At 37.6% G+C, this 27,833-nt stretch overlaps 1 protein-coding gene across 6 annotated transcripts in view; it reads right to left on the minus strand.

Moving 5' to 3' along the window:
* Window positions 1-608: 608 nt before the first annotated feature.
* RAP1GDS1 (Rap1 GTPase-GDP dissociation stimulator 1) overlaps window positions 609-27,833 on the minus strand; it is a 150,014-nt gene continuing 122,789 nt past the window's right edge. For 5 of the 6 annotated variants that reach the window (XM_027544016.1, XM_027544013.1, XM_027544015.1 and 2 more), the window contains 8 exons: window positions 20,275-20,418; window positions 19,678-19,809; window positions 18,377-18,511; window positions 17,034-17,159; window positions 16,172-16,311; window positions 14,133-14,259; window positions 9,580-9,708; window positions 609-2,342 (listed from right to left, as the gene is read on the minus strand). In XM_027544016.1, the coding sequence (XP_027399817.1) occupies window positions 2,215-2,342; window positions 9,580-9,708; window positions 14,133-14,259; window positions 16,172-16,311; window positions 17,034-17,159; window positions 18,377-18,511; window positions 19,678-19,809; window positions 20,275-20,418 (1,061 nt within the window). In that variant the 3' untranslated portion in view covers window positions 609-2,214. The remainder of the gene's footprint in view (window positions 2,343-9,579; window positions 9,709-14,132; window positions 14,260-16,171; window positions 16,312-17,033; window positions 17,160-18,376; window positions 18,512-19,677; window positions 19,810-20,274; window positions 20,419-27,833) is intronic. The other variant, XM_027544014.1, reaches the window with a different exon arrangement.

Below are 27,833 nucleotides of genomic sequence, written 5' to 3' on the forward strand. Positions count from 1 at the left end.
TCTAGTCCTGGCACAAACTGGTAACAAAAGCTTTGTTGTGTGGCGCCGCCCATCTTTCCATCAGAATGCACTCTTACGAGTAGCAAACTAATGTAAAGGTGGTCTCTAAAACTAAGTAGTGGGAGAGGGATGGTATGGTCTGTGGGCTCCCGCCCACCGCACAGCAGCACATCCTGAGTTCAGTGGAGCCCTGTCATCCTAAGGGCGCAGCTTCTGGTCTTTGTAGAACAACTGGTGATTTGAATTTCATTTCATTTTGCCAAAGATGAGAGTTCCTAGCATATCAGCAACTTGATTGCTGGCAGCTGGCCCATTTAGTGTCTTTTCTCAAATCCATGATTTTTGGATGCTTTTGTTCTGAGGTTTTCTGTATAATGCTCTTCAGTAGAGACAGCCTACTATCAAAAAAGAAAAAAAAAATTCCTTGAAGTCAGACAGATACCTACATCTCAATTTCTCTATATATCTAGAAATAGTTCAGGCACTCTGGAAGTTTCATGGCAGTAGGGAGTCACTCAGTGAATACCTACTGAGCCCCAGAGATCAGCAGGTGCTAGTCCAGGAGCTGGAAACAGAAGTACAATACACAAATAAACCAAATGATGCCATTACAGTTTGATATACTATTTATTTAGTTATTAATATGGACAGCCTATTATGCAACATTACAGATATCTTTCAAAACCTAAAATACAGTCCACTGTCCAGCCCAGGAGGAGACAATGAACAAGACCATTCTTAGAGTAAATGTAGCATAAGCACTCACAATAATCGTCCTTTTCTTGGACATCAAAGGGAACAGTCAGTGAAAAGGTTCTTTCACCTCCACTGGAGTTTTAACGTTCTTGAATGACAGCTATTTCAGAGTCAGAAGTCCACCTTCGAGCACCCCCGAGAGGTGTGCAGCATCAATGTTGGAGAGCAAGGAGCCCACCTTACCTTTCAGCCAGTATTCGTCAAACTTGAGCATACGGAGAAGGCAGGTATGTCACTGGGGTGTTCTGATTACTTTACAAAGATTGAGTTTCAAAGCTCTAAAAACCCGTGTGGTGGTGGTGGTGGTGAAGAGTATACCACATTTTGCCAAGGGGGTCTTCTCATCTCTTGAGGCTTGGCACTGCCACTTTTCCATTAGGCTTTAAGATCTACTGAAGCTCTCTGTGAAAAGCAGAGGTGGGAAATGCTAACACCTACTAGAATGAGGCCATCTGCAGAATGAACTGGACTGGCTGCTATGGCTTTTATAACCTGCTTCCTTTCTTTAGACAATCATTTCTGAAACTTTTCCTGTATGTCCTGCATATGTCTCATATAAAATTTAAAAGGGCTAAGACTGAGGAAACTTCTGGCTCTCAAGCTGGATGATAAAAAACAAAACAAAATCCATTCTCCAATGAGCTCTACTCAAATTTCTCAGTTGAAAACAAATGCCAAGTGATTTTTAAAGACATGTGCTGGACAATATTAACTGATGGAAGAAATTCTGAGGTGAAACTGTACATATACCAAAATCTAAAATACAGGCTGTATTAGTGTAATATTTTTCAACCCCTTAGTTTTATGTTGAAAACTACAAATGTTTTCAGCATCAGGCTACTGATGATGGCCAAGTAAATATGAAATTAAAAAACCTCAGGAAGTCTTGCCAAGTTTGTGGCAGTTTCAACAGACTACAAAGAAAGAAGAAGAAACCATAGGGTAAAGAGTGAGAGTGTTGGACTTTATTTAACTCTAGGTACCATGGATTTGACATTAGTAGGTAAGACTAACGAATAAGCAGCCATACAGGTTTTTTGGTCACTGTGCTTTCCAAGCACCAATAAATGGAGCTATTTTTATTATTCAATCCCATCTTTCATGAGCTAATCAGATCCTGCTGCGTTCTCGCTTGTTTCTAATTTACATTCGTATGTAGTTTAGCAAGGGTGAGGAGCAAGTCACTGTGTAGTACCGCGTTTACGCCATCACAGGACTACAACATGCACATTCTACTTAATGTAGCTCAAGCAACAGGAATACAAGAAAACGGTGATGGGTGGAGACTTGTTCTTGACAAATTCATGTTCACACTAACTATGGGTTTAGAAATCTTATTGGGCAGGTACCTACAGCAGTTCTTCGGTTGGCATTGGAACGTTACACGCATGCACAAGTGGTGTGGAGAAGGATGGAGGACAAAGGGGAGAGGAGAGGAGTGTCGGCGAGGGGCAGTTCTCAGCTTTCCACAGCCAGTCTCTGCTCTGTGAGAGAGGCCTGCTGAGCCACGCTTTTGTTCTCATGACTGCGAAGTTTAGACACCACGTCTAGAAAGGCCAAATCCTGCACTTCCTTGTGCAGAGATTCTGGAAGACAAAAACAGGACAACAGGTACGCTTCTATTAGATTGCTCTAATCGTACGATACACACTACCCAAAGCATATACCCAGAATGCTTGGGTAAAGGATGCTGAGTTATCAAAATAGATCTGTTTTAAATTTTGTGGCAAATTAAAAGGTTTTACCTCTCCAGAGGGAGGGGAAACATGCATACTTACAAGTGATTCATGTCGCTGCACAGCAGAAACCCACACAACACTATAAAGCAGTTATCCTCCAATTTAGAAAGTTACACCTCACCTCTTTTCAACAAATTTCTGTGACAGTAGACTCCTTTTCAGATTTCCTATCTTCTTCTTTCTCTTGCTCTATTTAACTTCAATTAATTACAGTAAAATACAGGATATTCCTCTGAAGGCCAATAAGTTTTATGTAATTAGCATTCCTCAAACTGGTGTGTTTACTTTGATAAAACTGAGGTATAACACCAGCTGGAGTAGCAATACTCAGAATAGATTTTAAAATAATTGATATTTGTAGAGCATTCCATCCAAAAGCAGCAGATAACACTTGCAAGTGCACGTCGAACATGCTCCAGGACTGACCGCACGTTGGCCACACAGTGAGCCGTGGTAGATTCAAGAATCGTGACGTCATATCAAGTATCTTTTCTGATACAATGCAATGAGATCGGAAAAACTGTAAAACATACACATGTGGAAGCTAAATAATATGCTATTAAACAACCACTAACTCACTGAAGAAATCAAAGAGGAAATTAAAAAAAGAAATACCTAGAGACAAATGAAAACAAAAGCACAATAATCCAAAACCTATGGGACACAGCAAAATCATTCTAAGATGGAAGTTTACTGCAATACAATCTTACCTCAGGAAACAAGAAAAATCTCAATGTATTCGCATCTAATGCAACTAGAGAAAGAAAAACTAACAAAAACCCAAAGTTAGTGGAAAGAAAGAAATCATACTTATCAGAGCAGAAATAAATGTGACAGAGATGAAGAAAACAGAAAGGATCAATGAAGCTGGTTCTTTGAAAAGATAAAAATTGATAAACCTTTAGCCAGACTTGTCAAGAAAAATGGAGAAGGCTCAAATCAATAAAATTTAAAATGAAAAAGAGGTTATAATAGACACCACAGAAATACAAAGGATCATGAGACTACTACAAGAAACTGTATACCAATAAAATGGACAACCTAGAAGAAATGGACAAATTCTTAGAAAGGTACAGTCTCCCAAGACTGGTCTGTTTATATTTTTCCATTTCTTCCTGCTATAGTCACAAGTAATGAAATGGAAAATGTGATTAAAAACCTCCCAACAAAGGTCTACGACCAGATGGCTTCACAGGTGAATTCTATCAAGTATTTAGAGAAAAGTTAACACCTATCTTTCTTAAACTAGGCCAAAAAATCAGAGGAAGGAACACTCTCAAACATTCTATGAAGCCATCATGCCTGATACCAAAACCAAAGATATCACACACAAAAAAGAAATTTACAGGCCAGTATCACTGATGATCACAGACACACAAATCCTCAACAAAATATTAGCAAACCAAATCCAACAATATAGTAAAAGGTTCACCTGAAACTGTCACAACATTGTTAATCATTATTATACTCCAATATATAAAAAAATTTTTTTTCAAGTCAGGGGTATGTAATGTACACCATAGGGAATACAGTCAATGATACTGCATTAATTTTGTATGGTGACAGGTGGTTTATTAGACTTATGAAAAGTGAAGTCACTCAGTCGTGTCCGACTCTTTGCGACCCCATGGACTGTAGCCTACCAGGCTCCTCCATCCATGGAATTTTCCAGGCAAGTGTACTGGAGTGGGTTGCCATTTCCTTCTCCAGGGGATCTTCCCGACCCAGGGATTGAACCCAGGCCTCCCGCATTGCAGGCAGACGCTTTACCATCTGAGCCACCAGGGAAGCCCAATTTCCTGATCATCACTATAAGTCAAGCCCAATTAGACTTATAGTGGTGATCCATTCATAATATGTATAAATGTTGAATTGCTATGTTGTATACCTGAAGCTAATATTGTATGTCAACTATATTTTAATAAAAATTAAAGAACAAAAACTCAATACATTAAAAAGATCATACATCATGATCAAGTGGGATTTATCCCAGGGATGCAACACAACAAATTAAAGGATAAAAACCATATGATCATCTCACTAGATGAAGAAGCTTTTGACAAAATTCAAGACCTATTTATGATAAAAACTCTCCAGAAAGTGGGCATAGAGGGAACAGACCTCAACATAATAAGGGCCATATAAAACAAACCTATCTTACATCACAATACAAAAATTAAGTCATAATAGATCAAAGACCTGAACATAAGAGCTAAAACTCTAAAGAAACTTAAAAACCTAGGCAACAAAAGGAAAAAGAGAAACTGGACTTCATCAAAAAAAAAAAAAAAAACTGGGTGTCAAAGGATACAACAGTGAAAAGGCAACTCTTGAAATAGGTGAAAATATGTGTGAATCATATGTCCAATAAGGATTTAATATACAGAACATATAAAGAACTTAACCAACAAGAAACAACCCAAATAAAAAATAGGTAAAGGATTTGAATAAACATTTCACCAAGAAGATAAGGTATACAAATGGCCAATGAACAACTAAAGATCCCCAACATCACTAATCAATAGGGAAAAGCAAATCAAAATCACAGTACGTTCCTACCTGACACCCGTCAGGATGGTCAAGACAAAAGACCGTATCAGTGAGGATGTATAACCTGGGACCTATGTGCACTTCTGATAGGAATGCAAAGATGGTGCAGCCACTGTGGGAAAGAGGACAGTGTTTCCTCAAAAAATTAAACACAGAATTGCTGTATGGCCTAGAAATTCCCCTTCTGTATATATATGCAAACTAACTGAAAGAAGGGGCTCATATTTGTGCACCTGTGTTCAGAGTGGCATTACAACAGCCAAAAGGTGAAAATAATCCAAATGTCCATTGACTGGGTGAATGGATAAACAAAGTGTGATATATGCAAACAATGGAACGTTCTTCTGCCTTAAAGAATGGAGTTCTGACACGCTACACATATATGAGCCGTGAAAATATCATGCTAAGGGAAAATAAGCCAGACACAAAACAAAAAATATTGTATGGTTCCACTTACACAGGGTACAAAGAGTAGTCAAATTCATAAAGACAGAAAATAAAACTGTGGTTGCCAAAAGCTGGGGAGAGGGGTGACTAGGGAGTTATTGTTTAAAGTGTATGGAGTTTCAGTTTGGAAAGAAGAAAAAGGCCTGGAGAAGAATGATAGAGATGACTGCACACAGATGTGAATGAACTTAATCCACTGGACTCTACACTTACAATGGTTCAAATGCCAAATTACATGTATATTTTACATTAAAAAATGAACAATCATGAACATGCTTGAAACAAATGATATCAGCTAGGAAACAGAAGATATAAAGAACAGAAATTTTTGGAACTCAGAACTATATACATGTAATGTCTATGTATATTGCATATATACACAGAAGTAGGATTGCTGCTACTGCTAAGTCACTTCAGTCGTGTCCGACTCTGTGCGACCCCATAGATGGCAGCCCACCAGGCTCCCCCATCCCTGGGATTCTCTAGGCAAGAATACTGGAGTGGGTTGCCATTTCCTTCTCCAGTAGAATTGCTAGGTCATATAATAATTCTGTTTAATTTTTTTGGAGAGACACTGTACTCTTTTCCACAGTGGCTGCAATAAAAAGCTTGACAGGCTCAAGAACAGAATGGAAAAGACAGAAAAAATAATCAGTGAACTTTAAGACAAAGCAATACAAATTACCCAATCTGAACAAAAGAGAGGTGATAAGCTGGGAAAAAATGAACAAAACTTCAGAGCCTTGAGGGATATAACTCAACAGCTCACATTTGTGCCATGAGAGGCCTTGAAGGACAAGAGGAATAGGGTGGGACTTAAAAAGTACCTGAAGAAATATGATTAAGAACTTTGCAAATTGAGCAAAAGACAAAAAGCCTATAGATTCAAGAAGCTGAACAAACCTTACATAGGATAATCCCAAAGAAATTCATGCCAAGGAAAAGTATAGTCACACTTTTGAAAACTATTAACAAAAGAAACTCTTAGGTCAGAAATGACACCTTACCTACAAGAGAAAAACAAATCCGGAGATGGTGGATTTCTCATAAGAAACCACGGAGGCCAGAAGAAAGTGGCACAACATTTTCAAGTTTTGAAAGAAAACAACTGTCAACCTAGAATTCTATACAGAGAAAATATTTTTTAGAAATGAAGAGGAAATCAAGATACTCTCAAAGAAAATGAATAAGTGAGGAATAATAAAGGAAATGAGAATTTGTTACAAGCAGACCTAACCTAAAATAATGGCTAAAGGAAATTCTTTAAACAAGAAGAGAATGTTTTTTTAAAAAAGCAACCTTGGAACATCAGAAAGAACAGATAGAGCCAAGACACAGATAAATACAATAGCTTTCCTTTCCTCAAGCTTTTTCTGGGTTATGTTTGATGCTTGAAAACAAAAATTGTAACAACTTAGAACAATGTCCCATGGATGGAGGAGGCTAGAAGGCTTTAGTCCATGGGGTCGCTGAGGGTCGGACATGACTGAGCGATTTCACTTTTCACTTTCATGCACTGGAGAAGGAAATGGCAACCCACTCCAGTGTTCTTGCCTGGAGAACCCCAGGGACGGTGGAGCCTGGTGGGCTGCCATCTATGGGGTCGCACAGAGTCGGACACGACTGAAGTGACTCAGCAGCAGCATGCACCGGCACCTCTGTGCTTACTGCAGCATTATTTACAAAAACCAAGATACAGCAGCAATGTGAGTGTCCAAGGATACATGAACGAGTACAGAAATGATGGTGTGTTTGTACAATGGAATACTATTCAGCCATGAAAAAGAATAAAATCTGGCCATTTATGACGATACAGCTGGACCTTGAGGGACTATTCTAAGTGAAAGAAAGATAAAGAAGAGACAAAGAAAGATAAATACCACATGATCTCTCTTATATGTGGAATCTAAATACCAAGTTCATTAGATACGGAGAACAGATTGGTGGTTACAAGGGGCAGGGATTGGGGGTCGGAGAAATGAGTGAATTTTTTGATTTGTTGTTTAAATATTAAAAACTACAGTAATAAAAAATCCAAAGAAACAGTAAATGATTTTTGCTTACTGATTAAGCAAACATGCTTTTTCCCCTCACTGTTCTCCAATTTGGATTTCATATTACAAAAAAAACACAAACTTACCAGTAGAGCAAATAGTATTTCTATTTTTGTCTAGCAGAATAAAAATAGAAAATTCAGAAAATACCCAAAGACAATACTCCCTAACTAACTAAAGACTTAACACAAGAGCATCTTGACCATTTATTTACTGGTCAAATTGAGAATGGATACACTCTTTTCAAGGAAAATTTTAACATCTGAGGGGTTGCCCAAGCAGAATTTGTGGAAAATATCTGCAATTATCTCAAGGCAGAGGAATACTGGGGTGTTATATAGCTGGAGAAGGCAATGGCACCCCACTCCAGCACTCTTGCCTGGAAAATCCCATGGATGGAGGAGCCTGGTAGGCTGCAGTCCATGGGGTCGCTGAGGGTTGGACACGACTGAGCGACTTCACTTTCACTTTTCACTTTCATGCATTGGAGAAGGAAATGACAACCCACTCCAGTGTTCTTGCCTGGAGAATCCCAGGGACAGGGGAGCCTGGTGGGCTGCCGTCTACGGGGTCGCACAGTTGGACACGACTGAAGCGACTTAGCAGCAGTCAGTATAGCAGAACACAACAGAAAACACTACCATGGGCAATGTAGACAGAGTCATGTCAGCAACATCCAAAGAGATGGAGGCTCAAGCCAAGGGAGTCCATGATCCCAGTTCCTTTAGCATAGCTGACACAGCTGCAGAGAAAGCCACCTTGACCTGATGCCATTGTACAGTCCCCTCATTTAACTCTCCTTGTTCTGATCAAAGCTCATCAAGCAACCCTTGATGTCTGTCTGCCCTGAAGGAGTCAATGCACCAGACGTGCATTTGCAGTGTTCCAAGATCAGTGGCAGTCATACTTCTCATTATAAAGGGGTAAACCACCATTCTGGTTTTGTACCGGGATGAGCTGAGCCTATCCCAAGAGACAGATCCATCCTTGGTGTATGCACAAAAAAGTCTATCTAGAAAACTAAACCTGCCTGTCAAGGCTCAATTCCAGAAAGGCTTTCCTGATACTCACCCCCATCTACTGCCCACCACCTTGGCTGTTACCATCACCTTGAAAGCTGCTAACCAGACAGGACTATTTACATTTACTACTCCTCACCCAGCACCACTGCAATGGGGTGCTTCCTTCCTTCACAGACTTGGCTTCCTTGTCTAATAAATGGTAGTGATGATACTGACAACCAACTCTGGATGAAATTATGTAATCCTTAAGCATTTAAAAAAAAAAGGGGGGAGGCAGCGGATGACAGAGTGGATTAAAACACATGACCTAACAACACGCTGCCTACACTTCAAATACAAGATACAGCAGACTGAGTCTAAAAGGGTAGAAAAGAACCAAGTGGATGTTATTCAAAAGAAAGCAGGAGTAGCTATATTAATATCACACAGACTTCAGAGCAAAGACTACGACCAGAGACAGGGAGAAATGTTACACACTGATGAAAAGGTAAATTCTCTAGGAAGGCACAGTGATCCTAAAGGTGTATGCACCTACCAAGAGAGCTGCAAAATATATGAAGCAAAACCTGATAGAACTGAAGGGAGATAAAGACAGATCAACATTTACAGTTGGAAACTTCAACATCTCTCAATAATTGACAGAAGTAGTAGAAAATCAGCAAGAGTATATCAATAGAAACACCACTGCCAAGCAAAAGGATCTTACTGACATTTATAACACTCACCACTCGATACCAGCAGGATGCACGCTCTTCTCCAGTGTCCATGAAATATTTACCAAGATATGCCAAATTCTTGAACAAATTCCTTAGCTAATATCATGGTACACAAAATCAGAACTTGTTCTTTATATAAAATAATATCTTTTGAAAGTATATGCAATGTAAAAGTAACCCTATATCTTCCATAAATTTTTAATGCTTTTAAAACACAAAGGCACCATTTACTATTATTTTATATTTAATGTCAACCACATGTTGATGAATACCAAATAACAGAGGAAACACATACCAGATCCCATGAGAGCACAGATCAGGACCATGGAATTGTATTTGATTTCAGGAGCACTTCTCTCATCTGCTAGCAGCCTGTGCAAGATCTGTACAAGTTGAGCACTTTCTAGGTCTTTCTCAGCAGTACCTGGAACACGAAATAATTAAAGGAACAGTTATATTCATTGGGTATAAACCTGGTACAGTCTGGCTAAAAACTGCTTCACCTTTTAGAAAATGAACATGTTAAACCTTCTGAAAGGAACTGATAAGCAGAAAAGATGGTATGATACACTATGTACTGTCACCATCTTCAAAAATTATCATGACCAAATAGGCACATGAAAAGATGTTCAACATCGCTAGTTATTAGAGAAATGGGAATCAAAACTACAGTGAGATATCACCTCACACCTGTCAGAATGGCTGCCATCAAAAAATCCACAAACAACAAATGCTGGAGAGGGTGGGGAGAGCAGGGAACCCTCCCGGACTGTTGGTGGGAATGTAAATCGGTAGAGCCACTATGGAGAACAGTATGGAGGTTCCTTAAAAAACTAAAAATAAAACTACCCTATGACCCTGCAATCCCACTCCTGGGCATATATCCAGACAAAAGCATGGCCCAAAAAGACACACATGCCCCCCAACGTTCTTTGCAGCACTGTTTACAATAGCCAAGACATGGAAACAACCTAAATGTCCATCAACAGAGGAATGGATAAAGAAGATGTGGTGTGTATATATACACACACACAACGGAATATTACCCTGCCATTAAAAGGAAAGAAATAAGGCCATTTGTAGCAACATGGATGGACCTAGAGAGTGCCATACTGAATGAAGTAAGTCAGACAGAGAAGGAGAAATGTCCTATGACATCCCTTTATGTGGAACCTAAAACGAAATGATACAAATGAATTTACTTACAAAACAGAAAGAGACTCACAGACTTAGAAAACAAACTCATGGTTGCCAGGGGGAAGGGATAGTTAAGAACTTTGAGAAGGTCATGTACACACTGCAATATTTAAAATGGATAACCAATAAGGACCTATTCTAAGGCACATGGAACTCTGCTCAATGTTATGTGCCAGCCTGGATATGAGAGGGATTTGGGGGACAATGAATACACGTATATGTATGGCTGAGTCCCCTCCCTGTTCACCTGAGACTATCACAACTTTGTTAATCAGTTATACCCCAATACAAAATGTTTTTGGTGTTAAAAAAAAAATTAAAAAAAAATTATCACGGCCAATTGTGTATCCTCTATCTCTCTTCTTGTCCACCTATTCTCACCCACCCCAAGGTATTTTGGAGCAAATCCTATAGTCACATAATTTCCTCTATATGTAGTCTAGAATGTATCTTTAAGAGAACGGTACCCTGCAATTCCTATCAAAATCCCAATAGGATTTTCTAGAGAAAACAGGTAAGCTTATACTAAAATCTGTGTGGGAAACCACAGGTCCTAAAAGAGGTAAACAGTCTTGATAAAGAATAAAATGGGAGGAATTCCTCTACTTGATATGAGGATCACTGCATAGGTACAGTTATCAAGACAGTGTGGTGTTGGTGGAGAGACAGATACACAGGACAAAGGAACTGAAAGAAGATCCTGGAAGCAGACCCACAGGAGTATGCTCCACTGATTTCTGACAAAATCAATTCAGAGGAGGAAAGACAGCCTTTTCAACAAAAGGTGCTGGGGCAAGCAGATCCATAGGCAGGGAAAAAAAAAAAAAACCCTGACCCAAGCTTCACATTTTATACAGGTATTAACTAAAAAAGATCCCAGACTTAAATGTAAAACGACAGGACTTTCAGGACACAAATAATCCTTAAAAGTTTAAAATCCTCAATAGTTTAAAAAAAGATTAGAAAATAAGCAAAAGACACAGGCATTTCACCAAGGAATATATAAGATGGAAAAGTACATAAAGATGTTCAACATCGGTAGTCTTTAGAAAAGTGGAAATTAAAACTACATGAGGTATCACGACATATTGCTCAGATTGACTAAAATTTTAAAAATTAGGGATAATATTAAATATTGGTGAGGGTAAAGAGAAAACTAGGTCAGTTATACAGTGCTGGCAGAGTTACCATACAACCTAGCAGTTATAACTCCTAGGCATTTATCCAGAAAAATGAAAATTTGTGTTCACATAAAATCCTATACATGAATGTTCTTTGCAGCATTATTTTTAAAAGTCCCAAAGTAGAATCAGCCCATATGTCCTTCAATAGGTGAATGGTTAAACAAGTCGTGGTACATACAAATCATAAAATACTATTCAGTAATGAGAAGGAATAAACTATAGACACACAAATCAATGACTCTTTAGGAAATTACGCTGATGAAAAAAAGCCAATTTCAAAAGGTCATATACTATATGATTCCATTCATACATTTCTGAAATGAAAAAAAAATTTAGAAATGAAGGGTCGGTTAGTGGTTTCCAGGGATTAGGAGGGTAGGAGGCAGGTGGGTGTTGTTATGAATGGAGGATCCTTGTGGAGTTAGAACTGTTCAGATACACCTACACGGGTGATGAAACTGAATTTAACAGAAATTGAGTACAAGTAAAACTGGGGAAGTCTGAACTATAGGTAAATTTTATCAGGGGTTGGGATGTTATACTAGGTTTGCAAAATGTTACCACTGGGCAAAACTGGGCAAACTGTAAATGCATCTTTATTATTTCTTTTAACTGCATGTGAATTTACAATTACCAAAAACAAAAAAAAGGACTCTTTAAAATGTTGCTTTAATACTATTATCATACAAAAATTTTATAATTACTTCATAGTATCTACAAACCTGAAAGGATACAGGTTTGGAAAAATATGGTTTTCAAAGTGTGTTGTATATTAAAAAGGTAGTATGGCCTTATTTTTAAATCTTAGGCTCAAGGAGCCTAGGAAACACTAGGTGATAATGATAACAAATGTGATTATGTATTATTTTATATAGTTCTATGGTAAGGTAACCTGACTCAGGCAAATGCCTGAGTTATTGAGAAGGCAAAATTAAAGCCTATTTAGAAGATACTAGTTATGAAGGGCACAAGACCAGATTCATCCCAGGTTGGTAGGTCAAGGATCTTCTAAAATAGCTTCATCACTGTAAGCCATTTTACAAAATCAAGTCGTGAACTCTGTTTGGCATTCAGTGTCCTTCTCAATTCTCACCTCTTCCTCATAGTTTCTGATGAAGTAATCTCCCCTACCCATGGAGGAAATCATAGGCTAGGTGAGGACTCAAACTGACCTCCACAGCATCTTTAACTGAAGTGACCAAAGTGACATCATCTTCCTGAAGTCTTGTGTGTGCGTGCTTAGTAGTGTCTGACTCTTTGCGACCCCATGGACCGTAGCCCCCAGGCTCCTCTGTCTGTGGAATTTTCCAGGCTAGAATACTGGAGCGGGTTGCCATGTCCTCCTCCAGGGGATCTTCCCAACCCAGGGATGGAACCCACATCTCCTGCATCTCCTCCTTTGGCAGGTGGATTCTTTACCACTGGGCCACCTGGGAAGCTTGAAGTCTTTTCTAGCTTTAAAATTCAAGAAACTTTTACATCCTATGATTTTTAAAAAAAAAATTATATATGGTTTTAAAGTTTATAACCTGTTAAGAGGACAAAAAATTCAAATCTCTCATACCTGAAATCTGAGTAAATCTGACACTAGAGGAAGATATACCATTTTTATCTTTTGGCTTCTCCTTCCTGGGATAATGGTTGGTGAGAGTGAGAATTCCCCACAGTGAGAGTTATGGACATAAGTCATCACTTAGAACTGAAGTGATCAGTTAACAGTATTTACCAGAGTATTTCTGAACGGAACAGGACATGTCTACCAAGTCTACAGGCCTCCTTCGTGTAAGGCAGCTTCAGGTCTTACCTCAGGCCATGTGACTTCCATTGTCTCCAGCTGACTATGTATCAGAGCTGGGTTCCTGACACAAAGTTGCCTCCCATAAACTATTTGTCTATGAGTGGGCTTTTCCTGAAGAATTCTGAGTAACAGGGATACTGCCACGAAGAGACTAACTGAAGCATTCAGACTCTGCTTTGGGGGGATTCTGAGTGTACATACACAGAAGAGTGACATAAAAGGTGGGAATTTAGAACGAAGGTGATGCTATAAAGCAACAGAAACCATGGCGACAGGAGACCAGCAAGAGACAGAATCAGCAGCACAGACAGAAGAGAATCTCAGTGGCTGGAAGAGTAGCAAACTCTAAGCTTGCTACTGTATTCTAAATATTGTTTCATTTTTCCATGAAGCCTGCTGAAATTCCCTAAGTGCCTAAAATTTGAGATATCATTTAAGAGTCAAACTAACATTAAAGCATTGCCTTACAAATGTTACCAGAAGGACAACCCTAAGGGACATCTATGGTGACAATCTATAGAGCATGATTTCCATATACTCAGATATAGTGTAGACACACTGGCAAAATGCTTCTAGTCAAAGGTTTTGTCTGACTTCTATTCCACTCCTGTGCTTCCTTTCATCCAAGAGAAAAATAGGAGAAAATAAGTTTGTCACTGGGGTACTTACCCAATTCTAAAGCTGCTATTAGTGCCAAAGCAACAAGGGCTTCATTCTGCATTATTACATGTTCACTAGTTGCCATGGTAACTAGATGCTTGATGCCACCACTTTGTACAATGGTTTTAATTACATCCTACAATAAATAAGTATCATGAAATTATAAACTTTAATTTTAAACATAAACTGCATTACAATCAGTCAATTCACTGTTGAGTGGTTTTCTGACAGTGTCCCTATGAATCATTACATTTAACCATAATTTTTTTTCTTCACAGAAGAGAAGGAAAAGGCTTTTAGCTTTAAATAAATTCATCAAAAGATGACAACTTAAATTACCTAAGCAAAAAAGACCACTGCAGTTCATATCAAGGAAGAGAGTTCCAGAAGCTAACAAACAAAAGCGCCACTGACCAAATGTTCACCTACCATGAGATCAACAAAACAGAATAAATCTTGGAATAATAATAATGAAAAGTTCCTCCTTTCAAATTTTTATTATTAATATAATACCAGGTGGCTGCTTTTCAGATGAACCAGGTGATGAAGCTTTTTATGTATGTATGTATGCATGTATCTATGTAGTCTTAAAACCTTTGCTGTATCTGACAAAGATTACATACAACAGGACTTGAGGAGAACTTAAACCAAAATTCTGTCTCCCTCATTTCTCATCGTAACTACAACTCTGTCCTTCCCAGTGGCAGTGGTCTCCAGACTCAATAAATCTTACTGACTTTCAGCAAATTACAAAAGCTCTCTGCATCTCAGAGATTTCACTTGAGATAATGTAAGTGTATATCTCACAGGTTTTTGTTATACAAAATTATTACATGAAAAGCACACATAAAAGTATACAGCAAAGGCTAGACGAAAAGAAATGGCTACACTTATTTCCAGTACTCACTTTTGTCTTCATCTCACTTAGGGTTTTGTTGCCTTCAAACTCAAGTCTTTGTTGGCCTAACCGCCACATGTAACAGGAATTTATTTGAGAGTTCCAGATTCAGATGCCAAAACATGTCTGTCTGATTTAATCTAGTTAACAGAATTATGGTTTGCCTAAACGAAACCACTGGTAAGAGACCTCATGGAATGGAGCAAAGAATTAGGGTAAAGACTCCAAAAAGGACAGAAGAGTGATTTGGGAATAAGCAAGTTAGTTGGAATGTCAGTTCTTCCCACAGTCTCATTTTGATGAATGACATGATGACCCCACCTGGTCCTAAGCCCCAAACATGGAATTATCTCTAAAACCTCCTCCTCCTTTGACCCCAATGTTGAATTCTATCAATTCTACCACCCACATCGTTCTCAAATCCTTCTCTTCTTTTCCATCCTCACTGCTTCTATTAGGCTGAACTATATGCTATTTATTTCTTTGTGTCAAAATGGTTGAATATCACCAATTTCAAATTACTCAACCCAAATCCTTAGTTCGGCCCTTCATCATCACTCATGTATATTTTAGAAATAGCTTTGTTTTCCTTGCTCCTAGTAAATAAGCTGGAGAGTCATCTTTCTAGGAAAACCAAATAATGGCACCCTGCTGCTTAAAATCCTTTGGGAGCGCCTTAATTCTCTACAGAATCAAGCTGGCACATAGTTCATCTTAATGCCCACTTCTCTTCCCCTTTGGTGACTGTCTCTGGGCCCGACAGAGCACAGTTATGATGGACAAGAGGTAAAAGGAGGACCACAGGAGTTCATTTTGCTATTCTTTCTCAAAACTTTCCATCTCGTCAACAATACACTTGGTCCTGTACTGGTGTCAATGAAATGGATGGGCTTTCAGGCTGCTCTAGGTGAGACAGGTGGTAGGAAGGGCCAAGTTACCAGCTGTTTTTGCTCCAGGGAAAGATACCAAGAGATAGCATGTGATGGGGAGGAACATTCCTGTGACCAACCAGCTGGAATGGCTACTGTCGTGAAGTCAATTATTTATATGAAGGAGATTTACTCAAGACAAGGGGTACCTTTAAGATTTTTTTCTTGCCATCTTCTTTTAATCTGTTTCATAAATAAATGAATGGTTTCCTCAGACTTACTTTTGATTTACTGTGTCGTATGAGGGCAGAGAGCAGTCTGTTTGACTCTCCCATCACACCAGCATGATCTTTGGCTTCACACCACTCCACCAAACGTTCCACTAATTTAACATTTTTTCCCAGTTGTTCAGCAGCTTCTGCTATAGGAAAGAAGGCAAACCACAAAGGAATGAATCACTAATAGGCCATCAACTAAAACAGCTAGTTAAAGATTTTAGAGTGTAAAGGAAAATTACAGGTCTAAAAACCAGAACACAACAATTTTGTTAAATAAGAACTACAAAATACTCTGTATCTAATGGATTATTGAGATTTTTTATAAAGAGTTATGGACTTTTATATAAAAATGAAATAACTTTATACTCTTTTGGCTCAGCCTGGTAGTCTGTTAGTACTCTGGAAAACTGTACCAAAGAGTTTTCAGCAGTACTCTAAGGAATCAATATACAAAAAGTTTAGAATTTAACTCATTCCAAGGATTAGTTTTCATTATTGTTTCTGTAAACAGAAACATGATCTCCCTGTTTGTAAAACAAATTTAAAAATTTTTTGACTGTCTGTATTGAAACAATGATTTTGAAGACAAAGTAAAATCAGTATAGAAAATGCCAAAACATAAAAATTCCTCCGAGAACTGTTAATAAATCAATCTAAAACCTAGATTATACCTACAAATGAAGAGAAGTGCAATATAATTTCCATTTAAAGTCAATTATAACAACCATGGAAATTAATTAATGGGGATCTAAAACCAATCTCTTTTGCCTTTTATTTGCTACTTATCTCTAAGATTACATTCTGAAAGCTAAAAACAGGCCTTTTTTCATACAAAACATACACCTTAGGCAAGAATTTCTCTTACCTTGTGCATCTATTAACATTCTTAATGTTCCCAAGAGTTTGAACTGAACCGGGGGCATTTCAGATTTAAGGAATTTCAAAACTGCCTCCGTGACTCCAGCTGATAACATCTTTGCTTTATTTACAACTAGAGGGGGGGGGGGAGGGAGGGAGAGAGAGACTGGTTAAAATTATGTTAGCATTTTTGATGATAATCATTCAATATAATTTTGAGTGTCTTATTAGCTTTAAGGCTCCATGTTACATTCTTCTACCTAAAAACAGTCGTATTACTTTTCTATTAACTTTAAGAATGGGATTGGTAATGAGAGGTCTGGGGGATAAATATCCTCTGTCTACAGAAGCACAACATACAAAATCACATTTACTGGCTTTTAAAATCTAATTTAAAAAACTAATAATTTGTAAAGGAAATCTGACAATGTTGCCTTCATATTTACAAAAAGCATGATTCCTCAACTTTAATAAATGTCTCTTTTTAATGTCTGTATCCTTGACCCAGGTGTGTTAATACAGATATTAAAGACATTAATAAGCAATCTTAATCTGCTACATGAAACAAATTTATTTTATATAGATTGCATTTTCATGTTACACTATTTTTACCTAACCAGAAATTTACCATTAGAAAGTAGAATAACAGGATAGTTTTAACTATATCCTGTATTATTTCCCATGATAATGTTATTTTGAAAGACTAGTAATCCAAAAAGGCACATTAAGCCTAGTTAAAAAAAAAAACTGTATGTCTGTACCCACTGCTATATTTAAAATGGATAACCAACAAGGACCTACTGTACAGCACATGGAACTCTGCTCAATGTTATGTGGCAGCTTGGGTGTGAGCGGGCTTTGGGGAAGAATGGCTACATGTATATGTATGGCTGAGTCCCTTTCCTGTTCACCTGAAACCAGCAGAACATTGCTAATTGGCGATAGCCCAATACAAAAAGTTCAAAAGGAAAACATTTCACATCTGCTTGTAGGGAAAAAAATTCTTAAAAGTCATTTTTAGGGGATTCTATGAATTGATACCATTATCTTACCTTAACTGAAGATGCTTTAAAAATCTTAACTATACAGTATGATGAAAATCTGGGAGTTCACAAAACGTAATAGACTATTTGAATCTGAAAAAGGAAGATTGTGCTTGTGTATTGTGTAGTCTCAAAAAACTTCTTTAACATATAATCTCCATTTATGAGTAAGAAAAATGTAAGCAATCTGAAGACTATGAATTTTTCTTTTCTTGGTCAGGGTAGGTCCACAAACCACATAAAGTAAATATCTTTCCAAAACAACAGGTTTTCTCTCACACAGTTGGCTCCCATTCTTAAGACTTACCTGGGATGGCTAGGTTTCTGAGGGCACTTAGTGCTGCATGCTGAACAGTTACGTTTCCATCTTCTACATGTCTGTCCAATAAATCCATAAGTTTTTCTACAATTCCATTGTCTACCATATGGATACAATTTCCATCTAAATAGCAACAGAAAACATTTTTTCCCTTCTTTACAAATATTTATAAATATTTTGTAATACTCATGCCAGCCCATTATCTACATTAAGGAAAATGAAGCTACAGAAAAATAAAAAGAATTCCATCTCTTTCTCACATCAGATTTATGAGATTTTTGTTTGTTTACTGAGTGAGAAGTCTGATTCTAAGATTCTTAAAATAGATAACATTTTAAAAATTGGCCCCAAAAATCTCTAGCTGAGATCCTGACAGTATGTCAGAAGATGAGTAGGTAGAAACCACGTGCTTATCGTGTCCCCCAGTTGTTTCCATTTATAATGAAGTATGCCAGTGTTCTGCCAATGTTACAGTAACAGTACTCTACATTTTGTTATCATGGTTGATATTTAAATTATTTTTAAAGAAGAATTTCTGAAACATTTATAAAACAGAATATTATAATGAATTACTATTTAACCCCCATTTAGCTTCATGAATTATCAATATTTTGCAAGTCTTATTTTCATTATTAAGGAGCTGATGATGGTCCCCAAAAAGACAGAAGGAAAAATGGAATAAGTCATTATTAAAACATGCTATAACAAGAGTTAATACTCAAATAAAATCAAATTAAAAATAAAAGTAACTCGTATTTCCTAGACACAGTATAAGAATAAGTTTCTAGAATGAACAGCAGAAGTATCAGACTTCAGAAATACACATGAAGGCTTGGTGCTTCTGAAGTATTATTCCAGCCTAAACCAGTAGATCACCCACACTTAAGTTTTCTACACATTAGAGTATAAACTGAGGCACAATAATGAATACTCAGATTATTAAATCCAAGATTAAATCTAAATCCAAAGAGCATATCCTCCTAGATCAGAAGTATATTAGCACAGGACTAAAGTTTATTCATCTCTGAAGTGTAGAGTATTCAAAAAGAAGGACTTCAAAGTCACTGTTCATTATCTTTAAACTATCAGCTCTTAGTTGAAGTGCATAAAACATGTAATTTGTTGGGCAAGTCACTATTAGTATTTCAGGTTTTGGAAAAATTAAGGTAGTAGTACACACAGATTCTGTATATGCTTCTGAACGGTTCTAGGTTTAGTACATGTTATGGCAAAGCATAATTCTAAAATATAGAAAGTCTGATTTAATAAGAATGAACAAATATGCTTACCATTTCTGGCAAAATTTGCAATTGCCAATGCTCCAGCAAGCTGTAGCTGGTGGTTATTTGATGGAATCCAAGATAGTACCCTTTGAAACACATTACCTTTTCCTCCTTCAAACAATTTCTGCATGGATTCATCTAGAGATAAATGAAGCAGATTCAAGGGAAATACTTAGGAGTGACACATCCATATTCTTAGCTGAATACCCAACTGGGAAATCATATACTTCACAATCCACAATTCATAAAGGGAGAAGTAATAGCTCTTTTTGTAATAAACTTTTAGTAGAGACTGGACAAAAGGGTTTAGAATTTTTCTATTCTAAATCCCAAGTAGCCACCTAGCTTTTAGACCTTTAGCATCATAGCTGTCTCTTCTAAAGACAGCTCTTTAAATACTGTTTGTAAGATAGTAAAGACTCCTCCTGTCCAGGTTCATTATCTCTAGTTCTCTTTATGATGTGTTTCAAAATCATTACATCAACAAGATTAAATGTGACAGGAAAATAAGAGAAAATGCCTAATGAAGTATTTATAAAAGAGACAATAAATTTTTAAAAATCTGACAGTCATGTTCTTTTATTGGCATAAATTACAACTCACCTCCAAGAAGTAATAAAACCATTAGATCCGAAGCGGTTTTGAGCTCAGCGATATCCTCCTCTTTGTCACTATCCACTTTCTGCTGAACAATCTCCAGTAGACATTCTACCAGGCCTGATTCAACGAGCTGTAGTTTAATAGCATCTAAAGAATAATGTGAACAAAATAACCAAAATTTAAGATAAAATAAGAGTTCTGGTATAAGCAATTTATTGTTAAGAATTATAAGACACCAAGAAAGTACATGATTTAGATAATACTCCTCTGAAGATATGAGTTTCAAAAGGAAGTATCAGACAGTGCAGCTTAAATACACAAGAGCTTTATTTCATCTTTCCATTTGATATTATGTCACTTTTTACAATGTTTGGCAGCACCTAAACAAATTGATTCTCAGCTCTGAAGGCAAGTAATATCTACTGTTATTCTAGAGATTATACTCACATTTAAAAGGCAACACTATAAAATATCCCACACTGTTTAAAATAAAACATACACAGATGATATAGTTAAAATATATCCACTAATGGAGTTTGAATACCAAGATACTGAAAAAGAGGTATTAGTAAATTTCAAAGTATATCACAAAGTATGCATATTTGAATTCATATTTGTACATTGTTATTTTTCTAGGGCAGTTAATTTGTAACTTTCTGAACTTTGAAAAGTCATGTTTTAAAAAAGAGCTTCAGGTCTTCATTAATTTGAAGCTTCCTCAAGTGATGGGAACGTAGTTCATTATATTATAGTTGCCATATGTTTGAATAGGTTCTTAAATTTTCATAATAAAAGTGGAAAGAAAAATAACTTTGAAATTTTTTGATGGATAACTAAGGAATTTTAGACAGATTTTACATCCCAATTGTATTTTAAAACACTATCTTCATAGCAAACTGTATTTGTCTATGGAATCAACATTGTTTATACTCCTAGTATCTTAAATATTCTTTCATTATAGAACATATTTCACTGAAGATTTTACATTCACATTCATATCTGACTCCCCCAATTCAGCAGATATTGTATATACTTCATTCATCCTTGTGTTTTAACCTAAATTGGTCTACTTAAATATTTTGGGTATATTTGATACTGCTTAAGATAACAACTGACCTTAGAAATACATTAGCTACACATATATTTTCAAACTTAAATTTTATTTTTTAGTTGGATTTTGTTTTAGTCTTCAGTTTCTCTAAGCTGTATATGCATATATCTATAGCAAGGGCTATATCTATAGTGTAAGCTTGTTATTTGGGAGAAACACACCTTTTTTTTTTCCCCAAACTTAAGACTTTTTCTTTCAGACCATTTTAATGTATAAAAATTTGGCCCTTTTTTCCCTATCACTAGGACCACTGATCTTCTTTGGCATATTATTTCAGAATACACAGAATATTCAAACTGGAATATTTTTTTTAAAGGTATACTTGCGCTGTGCCATGCTGAAAGTAGGGCGTTTCCTTGGTTACAGAATGACAGAACTAGAAATATGTGGTGACTAGAACTGAAAGCCATGACGAAAAAGCCTTAAAAAATACAAAAAACCTTGAATTATAGAAATCCCAGTTTAAATGTTGGAATCACTCTCCTTTGCATACAAAGAAAACCAAGGATGATATGCTAAGGACAGTCCAGACACAAATGTTCAAAGTTACCATTCAGTCCACTTCACAGTTATAAAACACAAGTGAAGATAGTGGAGAACAAAACAAATAAATAAAAACAGTTATTATGAAATACTACAAGGAAGATTACAGGTCGTTCTCTGGCATAAAACTACCTGAAGGTCGCAATGAAAATTTCCTATTTGGCCAAACCACCAAATGAGATGAAAAATAAATTTCTCCCATAAGATCTAAGGAAGGCAGAAAACATAACATGTGCTAAGGTTAAACTATGAGATCTTTCTTCTTACAGTTTAACTGTAATCACATATATATATGGGATGCTTAAAATGCCTTATTAAAAAGGATTAGCAAGGCATGCTGCCAAAGAAGACAGCCTAGCACACTTTTACAGTACCATTCTGCCCAAGGACATCTACTTATATCACTACCATTTATGTATCATGGTTTATATATATATGCATGCGTATATCTGTATGAATGTATATTTAAAAATCTTTTCTAAGTGGTGGAAAAATCCCACAAATTCAACAAAGTGCATAAATATATGTTATGCTTAAGTGTGAAAGTTGCTCAGCTATGTCTGACTCTTTGTGACCCCATGGACTATACAGTCCACGGAATTCTCTAGGCCAGAATACTGGAGTGGGTAGCCTTTCCCTTCTCCAGGGGATCTTCCCAACCCAGGGATCAAACCCAGGTCTCCCACATTGCAGGTGGATTCTTTACCAACTGAGCCACAAGGGAAGCCCAAGAATACTGGAGTGGGTAGCCTATCCCTTCTGCAGCGGATCTTTCCAACCCAGGAATCGAACCAGGGTCTTCTTCTGCATTGCAGGTGGATTCTTACCAACTGAGCTATCAAGGAAGTCCTTACGTTACACTTGATCAACTATTATTATTAAATACATTAAATAACCACAGAACTATCACCTAAATCAATAAATCCATTACCAAGAACCTGAGAAACCCCTGTGACTTTTTCCTGTCACATATCCATCCCTTTCAAATCCCTACCCTGATTTTTAAAGGTAACCATATCCATACATACCCATACTTATCCATACTTTTACAGTTTCACCAAATAATCATTCCTAAAAAACTATAGCTTAATTTTAGCTTTTTTTTAAACTTCACATAAATGGAATCATATATTTTTCAGTGCTGGCTTTTTAATATATTTATAGGGCTCATCTACACTATTGCCCGTAGGGCAATCCAAGATGGGTGGGTCATGGTGGAGAGATCTGACAGAATGTGGTCCACTGGAGAAAGGAACGGCAAACCACTTCAGTATTCTTGCCTTGAGGACCCCATGAACAGTATGAAAAGGCAAAATGAAAGGATACTGAAAGAGAAACTCCCCAGGTCAGTAGGTGCCCAATATGCTACTGGAGATCAGTGGAGAAATAACTCCAGAAAGAATGAAGGGATGGAGCCAAAGCAAAAAGAATACCCAGCTGTGGATGTGACTGGTGATGGTCTGATGCTGTAAAGAGCAATACTGCATAGGAACCTGGAATGTCAGGTTCATGAATCAAGGCAAATTGGAAGTGGTCAAAGAAGAGATGGCAAAAGTGAATGTCGATATTCTAGGAATCAGCGAACTGAAATGGACTGGAATGGGTGAATTTAACTCAGATGACCATTATATCTACTACTGCGGGCAAGAATCCCTTAGAAGAAATGGAGTAGCCACCATGGTCAACAAAAGAGTCCGAAATGCAGTACTTGGATGCAATCTCAAAAATGACAGAATGATCTCTGTTCGTTTCCAAAGCAAACCATTCAATATCGCAGTGATCCAAGTCTATGCCCCAACCAGTAATGCTGAAGAAGCTGAAACTGAATGGTTCTATGAAGACCTACAAGACCTTTTAGAACTAACACCCAAAAAAGATGTCCTTTTCATTATAGGGGACTGGAATGCAAAAGTAGGAGTCAAGAAACACCTGGAGTAATAGGCAAATTTGGCCTTGGAATATGGAATGAAGCACAGCAAAGACTAATAGAGTTTTGCCAAGAAAATGCACTGGTCATAGCAAACACCCTCTTCCAACAACACAAGAGAAGACTCTATACATGGACATCACCAGATGGTCAACTCCAAAATCAGACTGATTATATTCTTTGCAGCCAAAGATGGAGAAGCTCTATACCATCAGCAAAAACAAGACCAGGAGCTGACTGTGGCTCAGACCATGAACTCCTTATTGCCAAATTCAGACTTAAATTGAAGAGAGTAGGGAAAACCACTAGACCATTCAGGTACGACCTAAGTCAAATCCCTTATGATTATACAGTGGAAGTGAGAAATAGATTTAAGGGCCGAGATCTGATAGATAGAGTGCCTGATGAACTATGGAATGAGGTTCGTGACACTGTACAGAAGACAGGGATCAAGACCATCCCCATGGAAAAGAAATGCGAAAAAGCAAAATGGCTGTCTGGGGAGGTCTTACAAATAGCTGTGAAAAGAAGAGAAGCAAAAAGCAAAGGAGAAAAGGAAAGATATAAACATCTGAATGCAGAGTTCCAAAGAATAGCAAGAAGAGATAAGAAAGCCTTCTTCAGCGATCAATGCAAAGAAATAGAGGAAAACAACAGAATGGGAAAGACTAGGGATCTCTTCAAGAAAATCAGAGATACCAAAGGAACATTTCATGCAAAGATGGGCTCGATAAAGGACAGAAATGGTATGGACCTAACAGAAGCAGAAGATATTAAGAAGAGATGGCAAGAATACACAGAAGAACTGTACAAAAAAGATTTTCACGACCCAGATAATCATGATGGTGTGATCACTGGCCTAGAGCCAGACATCCTGGAGTGTGAAGTCAAGTGGGCCTTAGAAAGCATCACTATGAACAAAGCTAGTGGAGGTGATGGAATTCCAGTTGAGCTATTCCAAATCCTGAAAGATGATGCTGTGAAAGTGCTGCACTCAATATGCCAGCAAATTTGGAAAACTCAGCAGTAGCCACAGGACTAGAAAAGGTCAGTTTTCATTCCAATCCCAAAGAAAGGCAATGCCAAAGAATGCTCAAACTACCACATAATTGCATTCATCTCACATGCTAGTAAAGTAATGGCTCAAAATTCTCCAAGCCAGGCTTCAGCAATATGTGAACCGTGAACTTTCAGATGTTCAAGCTGGTTTTAGAAAAGGCAGAGGAACCAGAGATCAAACTGCCAACACTGCTGGATCATGGAAAAAGCAAAAGAGTTCCATAAAAACATTTATTTCTGCTTTATTGACTATGCCAAAGCCTTTGACTGTGTGGATCCCAATAAACTGTGGAAAATTCTGAAAGAGATGGGAATACCAGACCACCTGATCTGCCTCTTGAGAAATCTGTATGCAGGTCAGGAAGCAACAGTTAGAACTGGACATGGAACAACAGACTGGTTCCAATATACAGCCTTGATGTACTCCTTTTCAGGAACAAATAGGAAAAGGAGTACGTCAAGGCTGTATATTGTCACCCTGTTTATTTAACTTATATGCAGAGTACATCATGAGAAGCACAAGCTGGAATCAAGATTGCCGGGAGAAATATCAATAACCTCAGATATGCAGATGACACCACCCTTATGTCAGAAAGTGAAGAGGAACTAAAGAGCCTCTTGATGAAAGTGAAAGTGGAGAGTGAAAAAGTTGGCTTAAAGCTCAACATTCAGAAAACGAAGATCATGGCATCCGGTCCCATTACTTCACGGGAAATAGATGGGGAAACAGTGGAAACAGTTTCAGACTTTATTTTTGGGGGCTCCAAAATCACTACAGATGGTGACTGCAGCCATGAAATTAATAGACGCTTACTCCTTGGAAGGAAAGTTATGACCAACCTAGATAGCATATTCAAAAGCAGAGACATTACTTTGCCAACAAAGGTCCGTCTAGTCAAGGCTATGGTTTTTTCTGTGGTCATGTATGGATGTGAGAGTTGGACTGTGAAGAAGGCTGAGCACTGAAGAATTGATGCTTTTGAACTGTGGTGTTGGAGAAGACTCTTGAGAGTCCCTTGGACTGCAAGGAGATCCAACCAGTCCATTCTGAAGGAGATCAGTCCTGGGTGTTCTTTGGAAGGAATGATGCTAAAGCTGAAACTCCAGTACTTTGGCCACCTCATGCGATGAGTTGACTCATTGGAAAAGACTCTGATGCTGGGAGGGATTGGGGGCAAGAGGAGAAGGGGATGACAGAGGATGAGATGGCTGGATGGCATCACTGACTCGATGGGCGTGAGTCTCAGTGAACTCTGGGAGTTGGTGATGGACAGGGAGGCCTGGTGTGCTGCGATTCATGGGGTCGCAAAAAGTCTGACATGACTGAGCCACTGATCTGATCTGATCTCATCTTCATTCCTTTCTGTAACTGTGTATTTTTCCATAATATGGATATTCCATGTTATTCTACTGTTAGTGGATGCAAGTTGTTTAAATATTTCATTATTATCAACAATGCTGTTATGGACATTCCCGGAATGGCTCCTGGTGTACACGAACACGTTCTGGGTATACACCTAACAGCAGAATTTCTGGATCACTGGGAACACGCATCTCTAACTCCATAGATACTGTTCTCCAAATTGTACCAATTTATAGTCCCATCAGCATTTAATGAGTTTCCACTGTTCCACACTTCATCAACACTTGGTAATACCATTTTTCCCAGTGAGTACAGAGTGGTATTTTATTGTGGTTTTATATTGCATTCCCTAATTTTTAATGAGTTGAGCATATTTTCATGTGTTCATTAGCTACTTGGATTTTATCTTTTGTCAAGGGCTTTCTTAAATCATTTGCACATTTTCACCACTGAATTTTCTACATGTTTCTTAATGATTTGGGCGTGTTTTTCTACATTTTGTACACATCAGCCCTCTGCTGGTTACATGTGTTGTAAATATCAGCTCATCTACTGTCATGCTTTTCTCAAATTTTTATTTTTAAAATAACCAAATTTATCATTTTTTCCTTTTAGTTAAGCTTTTTGTGACATAAGAAAATTTTCTGTATGCAAGCCTGTGATGATATTCTCCTATCTCATGTTTTAAGACAAACTTTCTTATTTCAACTTTTACGTTCAATAATGTATCTGAAATGAATTTTTAAAATAGTAAAAAGCGGGATTGTATGTGTGTCTCCAATTGTATTTTGTACATTTCTAGCACCATTTAACAGAGAAGGCAATGGCACCCCACTTCAGTACTTTTGCCTGGAAAATCCCATGGACAGAGGAGCCTGGAAGGATGCAGTCCATGGGGTTGCTAAGAGTCGGACATGACTGAGCGACTTCACTTTCACTTCTAACTTTCATGCATTGGAGAAGGAAATGGCAACCCACTCCAGTGTTCTTACCTGGAGAATCCCAGGGATGGGGGAGCCTGGTGGGCTGACGTCTATGGGGTCGCACAGGGTCGGACACAACTGAAGCGACTTAGCAGCACCATTTATTTAACAAACTGTCCTTTCCATATAGCTCCATAGTGGTACCTTTTTTTCTTAGTAAAACAGACATCTACTAATGCATCCGTTTGTTTCTGGGTTATCCTGTTCCACCGGTCTTCCTGTCCATCTTTGAAATAATACTACATTGCCTTTTAAATATAATAGAGTTTAACTTGTTTCATTCTGATTGTTATGAAGTAAACAATATTTTATTGTTATGAAGTAAAACCAGTTCTGCTCACTTGATCTCCTTCACATTATCTTGACTATTCCTGGTCTTTGGGATTTTGATAAGAACTGCAGTTAAGTCTTCAGATCAGTATGGGGCGATATAACATCATTACAGAATACATATAGCTTTCTGTTTATTTAGATCTTAGTTTCTCTTAATGATTTTCTACACTTTTCTGCCAGAGATCTTAGACATCTTTTATTAATCTATTCTGAAGTACTTCTTTCTTTTTTTTTTAAAGCCAC

This window comes from Bos indicus x Bos taurus, chromosome 6 (genome assembly GCF_003369695.1).
Source record: "Bos indicus x Bos taurus breed Angus x Brahman F1 hybrid chromosome 6, Bos_hybrid_MaternalHap_v2.0, whole genome shotgun sequence".
NCBI lineage: Eukaryota > Metazoa > Chordata > Mammalia > Artiodactyla > Bovidae > Bos > Bos indicus x Bos taurus.